At 35.4% G+C, this 16,157-nt stretch overlaps 2 protein-coding genes and 2 pseudogenes across 4 annotated transcripts; 1 reads left to right on the top strand and 3 right to left on the bottom strand.

The window, feature by feature from the left end:
• The first annotated feature begins 400 nt into the window (after positions 1–400).
• Positions 401–4,482, top strand: LOC106407554 (nudix hydrolase 2). Of its 3 annotated transcripts, none has more exons than XM_013848435.3 (9): positions 401–527; positions 890–1,097; positions 3,147–3,212; positions 3,306–3,443; positions 3,524–3,601; positions 3,670–3,720; positions 3,801–3,835; positions 3,909–4,017; positions 4,102–4,482. In XM_013848435.3, exons 2-9 carry the CDS (start codon positions 915–917, stop codon positions 4,288–4,290), a joined length of 849 nt encoding a protein of 282 aa, XP_013703889.1. In that variant the 5' UTR covers positions 401–527; positions 890–914; the 3' UTR covers positions 4,291–4,482. The 3 variants fall into 3 exon arrangements, with proteins under 3 accessions (XP_013703889.1, XP_013703888.1, XP_013703887.1); XM_013848434.3 differs by lacking the exon at positions 401–527 and adding an exon at positions 539–743; XM_013848433.3 differs by lacking the exon at positions 401–527 and adding an exon at positions 553–747.
• Positions 4,483–6,962: 2,480 nt separating this feature from the next.
• Positions 6,963–8,148, bottom strand: LOC106408053 (annotated as a pseudogene).
• A 54-nt stretch (positions 8,149–8,202) lies between these two features.
• On the bottom strand, positions 8,203–14,803 carry LOC106408052 (annotated as a pseudogene).
• Positions 14,804–14,936: 133 nt separating this feature from the next.
• BNAC07G20380D lies at positions 14,937–16,157 on the bottom strand. The gene is made up of 3 exons (XM_013850218.3): positions 16,014–16,157; positions 15,527–15,898; positions 14,937–15,449 (listed from the first exon to the last, which is right to left on the bottom strand). Exons 1-3 carry the CDS (start codon positions 16,060–16,062, stop codon positions 15,097–15,099), a joined length of 774 nt encoding a protein of 257 aa, XP_013705672.1. The 5' UTR covers positions 16,063–16,157; the 3' UTR covers positions 14,937–15,096.

The raw sequence follows: 16,157 nt of genomic DNA, 5'->3' as shown, positions 1-16,157 counted from the left end.
ATATATTTATTTATATATAATTAAGTATTTAAGGTAGTTATTTAAATTTTAAATATTTATTGTTAGATAACATATCAAAATAAATATGAAATTGAATATTTGAAGTATATATTCATGTTTCATATAATTATATTGTATATTATTTTGGACATTCGAATCGGTTTCTTCGGATATTTTTCGGATTTTTCGGTTTTTCGGTTTTTCAGATTACCCGTTCAGGTTCGGTTATTAACACTTCGAGTTCGAATATGTTTTGTACCATTTTACAAGACTCATTCGGATATTTTTTATATTTCGGACCGGATACGAATCGGGTTTTTCGGTTCGGATTCGGTTCGGATTTCGGATTACGGATATTATGCCCAGGCCGTTAACGGTTTGAAACTCTGATGTTTAGGTTTTTTATTTGAAAAGAAAAGAATTATTTTAAAAGCATATAGACAGAGTATGAAAACAGGTTTGACGTGGTACCTTTTGGTTGCTTTCATACTCTAGGGGGAAAGCGAAATTGCATTACTTTCAAACAGGTTCTACACGTTCAACCCTTTGTGACCAGCTGATTTTTCATGTCTTTGTGTCTCCATTAAATTTTTGATTTTAATCATAGATAGTATTATAAAAATCAGATTCGAGGCAGAAAGTTCGTTATTTAAAAAAAAAACTGATTTCATACGCTAAGGAGAACAGGAAGTGCCATTACTTTCCAAACAGGATTTCTATATTTAATCCTTCAATCTAGCAGAGTAGGTTCGATCTTTCAGTTATTTCCCAGTCTTGTGTCATTGAGTTTGAACTTGTGTTATTTTTATGAGTAGCCATTTAGCAAAAAAAAACTACGGTTTTATCAAATTGTTGATGAAGCCGACTAATGGGAGTCTGCGTTTCACAGTTGTTCCACGACGAGGAACATATAAATGTCTACTTGTTCTTCTTCCTCCACGAACCAGATGGCCGCCGAGGAGGCAAACGGCAGCGTTACAATGCTTCCGGGTGTTGAAGACAAGTACGGTGGCGTGGTGACGGAGATAAGTCATCCCATGGATCCTTCTGCCTTCTCTGCACTTCTCCGAACCTCTCTCTCTAACTGGACTCTTCAGGTGCTCTCTCTTCTTCTTTTCACCTCTTGTTAGATTTGCTCTGATGGTGATGGGTAGAATGATCAAGAAATTTTCTATAACCGGCGGTTTCCATTTCCTGGTAGTTAAGATTAGGTGGTGATAATTAGATGGAAATGATGTTTGTGTGTACGGAATATGAGATTGATACCCCAGTTTATTGCATAGAATCATTGCAAAAGTTGGCGGTGATAAAGTGTGGATGTCATTCTCTTTTTGAAAATGATTGTATTCTAATGCGGGCCAGAGAGACACTTTGTTACTTTTGCTGCGAAGTAAGTGTGTTCTCTTTTCTAATAAAGACAATGTGGAAAATGTATTAAACCCTTGCTCTCTCCACTTATCTAGTGCGGATCAGATTCGGGTATCATGTTCTTCGGTTCTAAAGATTTTGGTCTAATTTCGGTTCAAATTCGAGTTGGCTTGAATAACCAAATTTTTGTTTGTTATAATGTGGTTCCAGACGGATCGGTTTTTTATATATGAATCTATCAGAAAGTAATAAAAACATCTGAACTGTATCAAAATTATATATATCAATACTATTAAAACACGAACATGACCAATTGATAAAATGTTATGTCCAATTATTTACTTTTATATAACTGAATATAACTGAATCTAAAGTTAATTATAAGTGACGGTAGTTACATAATTTTTCTACAGGAAACAGACAAGTTGCATTTTATTTGTAACTGGCGAGACCCACTTCATTTTTTCCTACTAATAATCAAAATATCAATTATATTTTTTGTAACCGGCGCTCTAATACTTAATTTTGGATTGATTAACGTAAAGGGGAATGAGATAAGTATCAATAATATTAATATTTGTAACTGGCAAGACCCACTTAACTCTAAGTATAAAATTTAATTATTATATTATAAAAATTTATATTTGTTAATAAATACAAAATAAATAGTAATTTCACTTTTTATTTTTACCTCTCTAATATTACAAAAGAGAATATATATTATTTTCACCGATTATTAAAGTATAATATTTAATTACAATAAATTTTGATATATTTTTCAAAAAATCATTCTCAAACTACAACAATATAACTTATATTTCAGTCTAAGAAAATAGAATTTATTCAACTAGACATTAACTAATTTACATTTTGAATATTTTACACAGATATTAAATTTATTAATTAACAAAACACATGATGTTAAAATAGAGTTTGACAAGGCTTAAATGACCTTTTAATAAAAATATATATTCATAAAAACTCATTTAGTTTAACGGGTTTTAAATAGTTGATTCGATTAAAAAATATTTATTAAATGTGATTTTACTTAAAATTAGTAAAAATCATATTAATCTATTTACATATAATACATATTAAACAGAATATATTAAAAATTAAAATTTTAAAATATTTTCAAAATACATTTTGGTTTTAGGTGCGGATTGAGTTTGATATTTGTTTTCAGATACCAATACTATTAAATTAGAAACATATCAAGTTGATAATAGTTGAATCCAACTTAAAAAATATAACTGCATCTAAAATATAACTGCATCTAAAATATAACTACATTACATAAAATATAATTGCATAAATATACAACTAAAAAAACACACAATTCCTAAAAAGTCTAACTGCCGTTTGTCATATCTTTTCAGCTTCTTTTATTTGCTAATAAATGTAACTGTTTACAACTACATAAAAAACACACGAGTTCTCAAAAACTCTTACTAATAACAATTAAAAAAAATTAAAACAAATATAATTACAAAAACATAAATATCATTACAAAAAATACAAATATGAAAATTAAATTTATAAAAATAAACTAAAACAAAAAATAAAAAGGTTAGTATGTTCCAATATTAATTGTAATATTGAGTATTAGATTATTATAATTAAAGTTATAAATTGTAATTTTGAGTATTAGATTATTATAAGTAGGAAGTATTATTATAACTGTTATTTTAGGTTGTGTACTTATATTTTAGATAATCCGGTTAGTATGTTCCAACATAAGTATGATAGCTTGTCTACAAACATTTTCGTGTATGCAGGGAAAGAAGGGAGTGTGGATCAAACTGCCGAGGCATCTTATTGGTCTTGCTGAAACTGCTGTTAAGGTGTTGTTAACATGATGCTTAACCTGCAATCATGTTTATGTAAATCCCCTTTTTGTACATATAACAAAAACTGGTTCTGTTTCATATGAGTAGGAGGGCTTCTGGTTTCATCACGCGGAGAAGGATTACTTGATGCTTGTCTATTGGCTTCCCAAAGAAGACAATACGCTTCCTTTTAATGCATCTCACCGCGTTAGCATCGCTGCCTTTGTCATTAACCACAAGAAAGAGGTAAGTGGTGAGATGATATTTTCAGTGTGTTTTTTTTGGAACATTTACAAGACTGATCACATCTCTGTTTGAATCCAAAGGTGCTAGTGGTTCAAGAGAAGACAGGAAGAACTAAAGGCAAAGGTATATGGAAGTTCCCCACAGGAGTAGTCAATGAGGTGCTGCTTCTTATTAAATCCCATTACACATGGTTGGGTTCCTCTCTGATGCTTTGTGTTTGACTCAGGGTGAATACATCCATGATGGCTCCGTCAGAGAGGTGAAAGAAGAGACCGGGGTAAACCTTTTCTTCATGCATTACCTTTACGTTTTACATGAGACCAAGAGCTAATTAATCATGGATCATAATGTTTTTAGGTGGATACTGAATTTGTTCAAGTATTGGCGTTCAGGTTCCAACTCCAACCATAATCGTCTGCTTATTTATAACTGACTCTGACTCCTATCTGTTTTAACTACTGGCAGACAGACCCACAAAACATTCTTTGAAAAGTCAAATTTGTTCTTCCTGTGCATGCTAAAGCCCCTTTCTTTTGAGATCAGTGCACAGGAGTCAGAGATAGAGGCAGCTCAGGTAACATATTTCCCCTTTCAATGACTTTCCAGTCTCTACCACCTTAACACTCAAGAAAACTCTTTTTCCTGAAAATGCCTGCAGTGGATGCCATGGGACGAATACACGAAGCAACCATTCGTACAGAACCATGAGCTACTAAGGTATATGACAGAAATTTGCTCTGCAAAAACCAACGGAGACTACGAAGGCTTCACTTCTATCCCCGTCTCTGAACATGATCAACAAGGCAACTTGTACTTCAACTCCCTCGACCTCCTTCCCCGCCATTAAGCTTCTTTCTCACAACAAGCAAATCAAGTCCTCACAGTTTTATCTCATTTTCTATTTTTATTGGCATTACTATAGTGGGATTTCAAAACTGGTTTCTTTGCTGTCTCTCTATCTAAGCACATTATGACACTTGAATAATGTTAACTCTCTCACCCAAAACCATCCTAAATAAAAAAAAATATTTACGTCTTATATATTAAAACAGAAGTCACAATCTTCATTCATGTGTGATTTTTTAAAAAAATGGACATAATGAACTTATTCCTAGAAAATCATGTTACATTTAATATATAATTTTATCATTTAAATTTTAGGCCTACCAGAAATTTTTATTGGACTATCAATAATTGAATTTAAACAATAGATATCCATTGGATTTATAGATAGTATAAATTAAATAGATATAATTTAATGTTGTAATACTATACCTCTATATGCTAAATAGTTAAATATTTGTCGATGTTAACTTTTAAATTTTGGGCCTACCAGAAATTTTTATTGGGCTATCAATAATTGGATTTAAACAATAGATGATCCATTGGATTTATAGATAGTATAAATTAAATAGATATAATTTAATGTTGTAATACTATACATCTATATGCTAAATATTTAAATATTTGTCGATGTTAACTTTTAAAATTATAAAGATTTTTTTTTTAAATAACAAAAATCATATTATCTAACAATGATTAATCTTTACTACATTAAACCAATGAAAACAAATTTTAAACTATATAGTTTATTTTAAAAATTAAACAAAAACTAAATGTTTAATTATTTACTCGATAATATAATCTATGAAGCGAAAAGTTTAATTTTTTAAAAACTTTATAAATTTGTGAAATGTTACAATATCTTTGAATATGACAATAAAACGATATTGTACTAATCTTTATATATATAGTTACGATTTTAATAATGAAATAATAATCCGAAAATATATATATAGAAGAAGATATAAATACATGTGAAAGTTTGAAACAATCTATTCAATGAAAAAATATACAGTAAACTTATTATGTTTTAAAAATTGATAGACACATATATATTATAATATATACCAATTTAGATTGAAAACAAAATATTTATATAAAAATAAATGAAAACAAAAACTCGTGCGGTTGCGCGGATCTAACTCCTTAAATATACATCTGATATTACATCCGTTACATAGCCGCAAAGTCTAACTCCTTAAATATACATCTGATATTAGTACATAACCAACATGACACTTAAATATATTGATACTAGGACCGACCCGTCCTATGGGCGGGATGTGAATTATAAAATAATTTCCACACTGTATAATTAACATTGTTTGTTTTAGTTTTTTTTTATATTTTTTGTTTGTTCTTGTGAGGTATAATGAAATATTCATATATATATATATGATATTTTTGCTCTTAAACTTACTAATAAGAAGAAAAAAAACTTACTAATAAGAATGGTCTGGTTCATTCCCAAAATTCAATCACATTATTAATTTTAATACATCTCTATTAGTGCTGGTGAAAATTGCCCAAAAAAATGTCCAATCGTTTTAAATATATTGCAGCTATATTATCCAATCGTTTAGCTGAATTGTCCAGTGTTTATCATATATTTTAATTAGAATTTTTACAATTGGGAGACTAAATAAACCATGCTATATAGAAAATTAGTAGATTTAAAAAAAAATTATATTACATATTTCTTTTGTTAAGTAACATATGTTTTAATTTTTAATTATACATTAAAAATTGATTTGGTATTACATTATTCCACGTGATAATTTGTAGTTGGATGAACATATATATATATATATATATATATTTTTTTTTTGACTTGTATCAACTCTTTTTATATTGATGGTTAGATCTCGTTGGGGAGATGAGAATGCAGGTTCGGTTTTTATATCGAAGATAAGTTTATATAGAGGGTATGGGTCCATGGTGTGTTTTTGAAAGATTGTAATATCTGTATCGTATGTTGATGTGTTTATGTTCTCAGAAAGTTGATATTTTGGGTTTAATCTAGCACCTAATTGAAACGTTTAAATGTTATGGTTTAGGAGAGTTGTTATTTTTGTGTTGTTACTAAAATGCGTTTGTTATATATGATGGAGTTTTAATTTTGATATATTTATGAGAATATTTTTTTGTTGAATATGATGAATCTATTACAATTGATTGAATTCGATATGTCAGTGACAAACAATAAATTGATTTGTTAGGTTAAAACTATATATTTATATGTATATTATTATTGTTTGCTTATAATTATGTATTAATTGAGTATTAAAGAGTAGATTGTAGGGAAAACAATTTAGGGGTTTCTAACTAATTTTAATATTTTTCGTAAATATATTATGCTGCATGCCCATAACTTATATCGGATCATCACACTTAAGTTACAAAAGTGAGAGTATATATAGATTATAGATTACTGCTATATGACTGACCTTCAAACTACAACATATAAGCTAATTCAATTGTAAGCATGTGCATCCATTTATTCTTTCTCTCCTCTGCTTCCAATAGCTTTTCTCCTCACCAAATCATAAGCAGAGATGTAAAAAACATTGAAAGATCGATACAAACCTCTATATCCCTTACACACACAAAAGAGTAAGAAAATACTATAAAGAAAAACAACAAAACACACGGTTACTTCTCCTTCACAATGGTGAATCAGTATGAAACTTTTGACCTGTTTTCCATGTCGGTGATATAACCAATTGGGATCTCTTACACAAACCATTCCCATGAAAAGTCTTTGGTGAGGCCAACCAGTCCGCGAGGCTAGTATTGACGATGATCTCCTTCATTAGGGGCTTTGCTTGATCATCACTATCCGGTTCAACATTCTCCTTCATTAGCTGTTTAACTCTTCTTACTGCTTTGCTTTAACGGCTTTCCATTGTGCAATATTCTCATCTGGATTCAGTAGAGGAGTCACATTCTGGCCATCATCTTCTTCATCATCAGCATCATCTTCATAGTCGTTTTCATCATCTGTTATAGTCTTCATCCTCCAAATCACTCGCTCCATACACCAATTCATCTTCATCTTCTAAACTTGATGGTAGAGTTGGTTCAAAGGTTTGTACATTCAAGTTAAACCTTACTCTCTTCCTTGTTTTCTTTTTTCCTTCCTTCGTCTCCTCCTCTGCCTCTACCTCACACCTAACACAATACCAGAAAGAAACAGAGCATTGACCATTGTTAAATGACTATCTCTGCACAATACCAGAAAGAAACAGAGCATTGACCATTGTTAAATGACTATCTCTCCACCTACTAATTTCTCGGAAAAGAATTTACTTTGTTGTTTAAACAGATCGAGGTTATGACAGTTAATGGTAGTACAAAGTGCAAGGCTTACCAATATTGTTGGCAACCATGTTGGTTTCCGCAAGATCAAATGAGCTGAACTGTTGGAACCATCCCTAGTGAACCAAAATTCAATATCAAACAATCAGTTTCGTTGCTCCTTGTTACAAATTAAGCTGCAAGTTCCTGAGTTTGCTTATTAACTTACAACCAAGCAGGAGAAGGGCAACGTACATGAGTAATTTCCACAAAGGTAATAGTGCCCTGAAATCAAAATATAAAAAAAGATAAATCAGACAAACCAAGATATTAAAAAATCAAATTATATTACAAAACTGAAGTAACATGATCAGTTCAACTCAAACACTACCAGTACTCATAAAATGGCTAAAAATCACGTGAGGTAACATTAGTATGATAGAAAATAATACGAACCTATTTTTACCCGAAATCGCCGTCTGAGCAACACATTTGGAGATCTCGTAGTGGACTCATGAATTAAAGACAATAAGAGTAAATCCGTAGGAATCGCAACGCATTCCATTACAGAAACTGAATCACCATCCTCGCCTCGGATCAAAGTGAAACAGAGGGAATGGAAGGAGAAGACGCTGCAAATGGATTAGGGTTTGCGTTTGGTTAGCTGGTCTTCGGGCCGCAAGACGAAGCGTGACACCAAGCCCAAATGAAGCCCAGACGGAACACACATAAAAGACGCTGCGTTTCATTTAACTTGGACACGTGGCACGCGTACAGGAGGCGAGTTTCCAGGCTGGATCCGACGTGGAGGGCCTAGGAAGGAGGCAAACACTACTATATATAATTAGATTATTATAGGCATGCGTATATATGTAATATCTATATACAGAGATCCACTTTCACCAATTTTTAACTTTAAGTCCTTGTCCTACCGGAGGCAGCTTCACCTCCATACATATGGTTCTGTTGATGAAGAAACTGATGATGCTGGTGATACTGCATCCCACCATATCAACTGAGAATCGAGAGAGAAGAAGATGAAATGTAATCATGATCAAATGAAGTTTGTTATTCTCAATAAAACGTTCTGTTACAATGCATCAGCTTATATAGCCGTTAGTTAACCGGAATAATCTAACCAAAATACAATACATTGAACCAATCTAAACCGGTACTCTAATAGCCCCTCTCAAGATGGCGACGTAATAGAAAAAAGTCCCATCTTGCCCATAAGAGAATGGAATTGATTGCTTGTAGTAACATGTAACGTCTTGATCAATCCAATCTCAACCATGTCACACACTTTATGACAATCCGACTCCAAATGTTTAGTTCTCCCATGGAAAACAGCATTATTAGCAATGTGAATAGCAGCAGCGGAGTCACAAAAGAAAGCAACTGGACCATGTTGTGGTGCATCAAACTCCCGCAACATATTGACAAGCCATTGCACCTCACGAACACCAAAACTCATCGCTTTGTATTCTGATTCAGCAGAAGAATGAGAGACAGTGCCTTTTTTCTTTATTTTCCAGGAAATCAGAGAAGAACCGAGGAACATACAGTAACTGCTAGTAGAACGTCGTGTGTCCTTGCAACCACTCCAATCTGCATCTACCAAATCATTTGTAGCTGAGTAAAATACCCAAGCCAATATATCCCTTTAAGTAGTGTAAGACTTTATATGCTGCTTGAAGATGAGAATTCTTCGGAGCAGAGCAGTATTGACAAAGTTTGTTGACTGAAAAAGTGATATTCGGGTGTGTGATTGTGAGATACATCAGTTTTCTCACTAGGCGTCGGTAAACCAGTGGATCATCAAGAAGAGGCTATGTACTATCCTGACGCAATACATTACTTGGTTCCATGGGAACACTAGAAGTCTTAGCTGCAAGAAAGCTAACATCCTCAAAAAGTTCCAAAGTGTATTTGCGTTGAGAGATAGAAATACCAGAAGAATTTCGAGCAATCTCAAGACCCAAGAAGTAACTGAGAGGACTAAGATACTGAAGCTTAAAATGTTGAGTAAGTGAAGTCTTGACAAAGATAACATCATCATCATTATTTGATGCAATAATGATATCAACGTAAACTAACACTGCAACATATCTATCTTCTGTTCTCTTGATGAACAATGTATAATCCGAATGTGATTTCTTGAAACCAAGAGTCATTAATGTCAAACTGAACTTTAGAAACCACTGTCTGGAAGCTTGCTTTAGGCCATATAAGGACTTGTTGAGTTTGCAGACAAGATTAGGAGGCAGAGTGACACCATCTTTTGGAGTATAACCCGAAGGAAGAGTCATATAGATTTCTTAATTCAAATCACCATTTAGAAACGCATTAGAGATGTCTAACTGTGTGAAACTCCATTTCTTAGCTGCAACAAACACAAGAAGTGTCTTGACTGTTGTCATTTTGGCCACATGAGAAAATGTGTCCACAAAGTCAATACCTTCTTATTTTGTGTAGCCTTTAGCAACTAATCTTGCCTTGTATCGTTTCAGAGTGCCATCAGCGTTAAGTTTGACTTTATAAACCCATTTACACCCAATAGCATGTTTATCTTCTGGAAGTGAAACAATGTCCCATGTATGTGTATTCTCCAGAGAAATTAGTTCCTCATTCATCGCTTGTAGCCAAGCATCAAACTTCTTGGCTTGAGTGAAAGAGGTTGGTTCTGAATGAAGACTAATAGCACATATATATGCTTTGTATCTTTCAGATAACTTCTCCATCGACACATATGAAGCAAGAGGATAAGGCACATCAGTCTCAGTTATGTTGTAGTAGTAATCATGCAAGTAGGCTGGAGACTTTGATGTCTTTTTGTTACATGTTGGTTCAATATTTGCGGTAGTAGAATCTGGTGGAAGAATGTCATGTACAACTGTAGGAGATTCCCTCTCAACCACAGGAATGGCATCTACATTATCATGAGAACCAGAAACCACTGTTTGAGATTCCCTCTCATTTACAGTGTTGATATCATCATGATCACAAGGTTCTACTGATGCAGGATTTAAGATGGAGAAGAAATCATTCTTCGCAGCAGCATCATCTTGAAAAGGGAAAATGTTTTCATGAAAGACTACATTCCTGGAGATGATGATGTTCTGTGATTCCAAGTCCAAAAGTTTATAACATTTGTATCCGGCTGGATAACCAAGATACACACACGGTTTCGCTCGTGGTTGAAACTTGTGACGATTCTTTGAAGAGGTAGTAGAGTTATAAACCAGACAACCAAACACTCTCAGATCATTGTATGAAGGCTGATTGGAAGTTAGGACTTGGAAAGGGGATTTGTTGTTCAGTAGAGGAGTAGGTAGCCTGTTGATTAGAAAGACAACAGTTAAAACACAATCTCCCCAATGATGAAGAGGAATGTGAGCTTTGACCATTAATGATCTAGCCACATTAAGGATGTGTTGGTGCTTCCTCTCGACGACTGAGTTTTGTTGTGGGGTCTCGGGACATGAATTATAGGCAATGATCCCCTTCTGTTTTTACAGATTAGTGAATTTTAACTCTTGCGCATTGTCAGATCGCATACCCTTAACATGAGCATTATACTGTCTTTCCTCCATTGTTAAGAAGTCTGGGAAAATATGTAGAACGTCTGACTCACTTTTAAGAGATAAATCCAGGTCACTCTTGTGTGATCATCCACAATAGTCAAGAAGTATTTGTAGCTTCTAGGGGTTGGAACAGAGAAGGGTCCCCATATGTCAATATGAAGAAGTTCAAAAGCATTAGCACAAAGATTGTTATGTGAAACATATGGTAAATGTTTATGCTTTGCCAAAGGACAAACAGAGCAATGGAAAGAGCTTTTATTCTTTTGCTTGATGTCAAGTACATTAGTAATCTGTTCAATCTTCTCCACAGACGGATGACCTAGTCTATTATGCCATAAAGATGTATCAATAACGACACTAACAAAAGGTGTTGCCATCATGCTCGCTGAATCCATGTTTACTGCTCCTTCCATGACATAGAGATTAGCTATTTGCTCACCCTGACCAATCATCAATCCCTTGATAGGATCATGTATCACACAAGAGACCACATCAAACATTACTCGTCATCCCAAATCTTTAGTTAACTGAGTGATACTCAGTAGGTTTAAACGAAAATCTTGTATGAAGAGGACATTGGTCAATAGAAGATATTCATTCAATCTAATCTGACCAATTCCTCTGATGTTGATGTTCTGACGTGTAGGTAGAGTAACTGATTTGTTCGAAGAATCAGTCAAGCTCTCGAATAGCCTTCTACCATGAGAGACATGAATAGTGGCACCACTATCAACTATCCAAGATGAAGAGTTTAATATATTACATGTGGCTCTTAAGACTCCAATGAAACCAATTGTAGAAGAGGAGAAAGCCATACCAGGTAATGCGGTGATAGTACCAGTTGAAGTGGATGGGTAGCTGGCTTGACTCGGTTGAAGCTGGGAGTTAAAATACGCAATGACACTCTGTTTCTGATCTTTAGAGAGAGTGCTCAAGATAGCCGAGTTATCATCAGTGCTTCATGAGTCATTGATAGACTATTGAGCGACAATTGGTTTCATTGTGTTGAGATGCTTATCATTACTTGCAGGAGCTGACTTGTCAGTTGGGTTCTTCTTGTGTTTAAAACCAGGAGGATACCCGTGAATTTTGTAGCATTATCAATAGTGTGACCATAGTAGCCACAGTGAGAACACACATGTCTATAGGTCTTGATGGTTTGGTATATGCTGCATTGACAGAAGAGGTGTAGCTTTCACTTCTTGTCACCTGAAAAGCACTAGCATTTTGCACAGGAGTAATGTTACGTTGATTGAAATCCTGATCCAGAAGATTGTAGACACCAGATAGATCTTGAACATTTTTCTTCATTATGATCTGGCTCCTGGCGTTAGAGTATGAATCATTAAAGCCAACTAGGAATTTGATCACTTTAGTATGCTCAATCTTCGTAGCTGTAGCTTTGCAACATACACAAGACTGACAAGTATCTGCTCCATCAAGATCATCCCAGAGAGTCTTTAGTTTCGTGTACTATTAACGCAATCTGCTCCATCAAGGATTATCACCGCTTGCGAGAAAGTATGGAGGATATTGGATTCCTCCAAAATCAAGCTCGGAATAGAAAGCGAAGGGATCAGAGCTGGAAACGGTGGAGGATTCGCCGAAGTCATCATCAGAATAGGTGAATCGGGAACAGAAGTCGCCGGAATGGTGTTTGATGAAGATGCGCGAGCTGGATTGGTTGATTTTTCCGCTGATCCAATAGTACGAGATGATCGTTTTGTTGATCTACGAAGAACAACCATTGTTGAGCTAAAAAAAGATGATGAAACGAGATCGATGAAGAAGCGAGATCTCAAGATCATGATCGTTGAACTTCGATTCAACGCTCTAATACCATATCAACTGAGAATCGAGAGAGAAGAAGATGAAATGTAATCATGAGCAAATGAAGTTTGTTATTCTCGATAAGACGTTCTGTTACAATGCATCAGCTTATATAGTCGTTAGTTAACCGGAATAAGCTAACCAAAATACAATACACTGAACCAATCTAAACTGGTACTCTAATACACCACCGTATAATCCATCTCCATCGCCTCCGACAGCATCTCTCAGATGCTCTCCACCTTCACCACCTGTTTGTGGCCTACCTAGTCCAGTTCTCTCACCTTCGATCTCCCTGAACCCCTGCAAGTAAACTTTCAACGGCTCAACATAATCCTCGAACCCTAAAGTAGTCATAGACCAAAGCAAATCGTCGCCGTTGACCGTCTTCCTCTTCTCTTTCAGAGACTTATCCGACGCTTTTCCTGTGACTAAGCTTATTAACTCTGAGACACACTCTTGCATCGTCTCATTAGCATCTTTGGAGATCTTGGCGTTTGTGGGCAAGGCCTTCTTCATGATCCGACTCACATTAGCGATAGGTAAGAACCTGTATCTTGCTCTCTGGGAGACAACGGAGACTTTCCATTCCTGGTTTGTCCTCCACCGGAATCTCTGTCGGAATCTCCCATTGTTGTAAAATTACCACGAAAATTAAAAGATTGAAACTTTACTCTTGTTTTTTCATGGCTTCCAAAGTCGCCTGAGTTTTTATAAAAGAGGATGCATGATCTGTTCATTTTAAACTTGATTTTATATTAGCGGTCCGTGTACTGATAGGATACTGATAGTTGGCTACGTTCTCAACCGTCGAAGATATAAATTGTCTTTTAAGACGCTGCCACGTGTTGTGGGCCGTTAGTGGACCCGACAAACCTTTTGTTTGTTAAAGATAATACCCACGCGCATAAGAGGAGAGTAGCCAGCACAGATAATGGTTCGAAACGGCGAGTGAAAGACACGGAGCAAAAGAGGAAAGGGATCGAGAGACAGAGGGTAAACTGCCACTCAACGACCTTTCGGTCAATTTTACCTTATGTTCTACTGTAGCGTTCTAAAATCGGTGATAATTCGGTGATAAATCAGCTATAAACAAAATGATTTTGGCTCTAAATGGTGACGAGGGAATGTGTGGGAATAGTGAATTTCTTATCATTCCTTACAATTTACACCATTTACAAGGAATATTTGTTTCTATGATTCTTTTACATTTCTTAACATTTAAGGAATAATAGACTGTAATTATTTCTTATCAAATTGGGAGAGTAATAGTTTTTCTTCTTATTTTATTCTTTTCATTCATTTTTTTTTTATTCTTCATATTCTTTTAATGATTACCGGCTAGTTTATGTTGTTAAAAAGGAAAAGAAAGAAAAAAGAAAGCAATTAGGCTTCGAGTAATCTATTATAGGCCTCGTAATTGGTCCATTAAGGTTAATATAATGGGCCTAGTTGTCGGCAGCGTTGTGCTTCATGAGTTCATGTCACTTAAGTGAATAAGCCTTCGTAGTGAGGAGCGTTGATCGGAATTCCCTTGTGCAAAGCATTTCCGTCTTCCGATCTTTATGTATTCATCTGGTGAGAACATAACCGAAGTTAACCGGTCTTGTTATGTTTCCATAAACTAATGGAATTGTAATCTCAACTTTGTCACGTTTAGTAGTTGTTGTGAAGTAGTATAGTTGGTTTCATTATTTTATTGTGTATTTAAAGACATTTGCAGAGATGCATGAAATTTGTCATCTTCAGCTAGCGTCTTAGTTGGTGGAACTTCAATTCTCCAGTGCCTCGGTCTACCAGAAGCTTTGGCGCGCCTAAATGCAACTCTACATATTGTTACGAACTTATGAGTATGAGACCTGTGGTCTGTGGTTAAATAGCTACATGGCTTGGAGATCATTTGAGTATGTGGAAGTGACGCAAAACATACAAATTGGTATACAAACAAAGAGAAGAATTTTTACTATAAGTTCCATAATAGCAAAAACACAAAAGCAGGACTAACACATAACAGTCTCAAGTCTCAACTCAAAAGTTAAAAACACACAAGACTAAGCCAGTCCAAATACTCATAAAACAAAAGAGGATAGATATGTGAATTACTCGTTGTTACCGCCGGAGTTGGGACGAGGGGTAATGAGAACCTTGAGAACACCAAAGTTTACAGCACCGGTGATGGCATGACTCAGAAGCGAAACTGCTGGGGTAGACCAAGAAGTGTCGACACTTCCAAGGTAAAGACGTCCACTTTCATCGTGCTCGAACACACTCTTGACCTCAGCAGTGAAATTAATTTCACTCTCATTAGCAAACACTTCAACATCACCATTACCAACACCAGGTACATCCACAGCGAAGTAAACACCACCATCATCTAATGGTTCTCCAACATATGCTCTTTTACGACCTTTCACCACAAACGGATGTTCCTCCACGCGTCTTCCAGATTTACCTATCGACAAACATCTCCAGTAACTGATACGCAAATACATATTATGTGATATATGGGAGAGGAACGAGAGATCGAACCTGTGAAAGGAGGGACAGTGTTGGTACACTTGTTGTCGTGGTCCTTCTTCACCTTGACCCTTGAGAGAATCATCCTCAAGACTCCATCTTTCATCTTGGCATCCACGCCGGTGATCTCGCAGCAGTCACAGCCAAGACCGGCGGTTCCAGAGTACTCACGCACGCCCTGCTTCTCGTAGCCGTCGTCGAAGGTCACCGCGGAGAAAAACACCACCTTTTGCCTAACGGCGTCGATCCTGTGGTGGACAGCGTCGTCTGGAACGCCGGGCAAGTCGACGCGTACGTAAAGCTTGTCGTCGTCGAGAACCTTGACTTGGATGAAACCCTTGGGACCTCTTTTCTGGAACTGGTTGTTGGTCGCGTAAAAACCCTCTGGAAAACGTAAGAAGAACGTCAGTGAGCGAGCAGAGAGAACCGAAGAAGAAGAAACATGTTTTTAGATCGGAGAAACATATATTCGTGGAATAATATATAAGAAGAAACAGACCCGTATCGGTGGGAAGCGCCGACAAGTCAATGCAGTTGAACCCAACCATCTCTCTTCTTTCTCTTTTGTTGATTAAAAAATGGCGTTTTTGATTTTGTTGTCAATAAACGAAGGAGGTGCAAGCTATATATATATAGACGTGGC

The sequence above is a fragment of the Brassica napus genome, chromosome C7, assembly GCF_020379485.1.
Source record: "Brassica napus cultivar Da-Ae chromosome C7, Da-Ae, whole genome shotgun sequence".
NCBI lineage: Eukaryota > Viridiplantae > Streptophyta > Magnoliopsida > Brassicales > Brassicaceae > Brassica > Brassica napus.
This window is presented reverse-complemented; position numbering and strand designations above follow the sequence as displayed.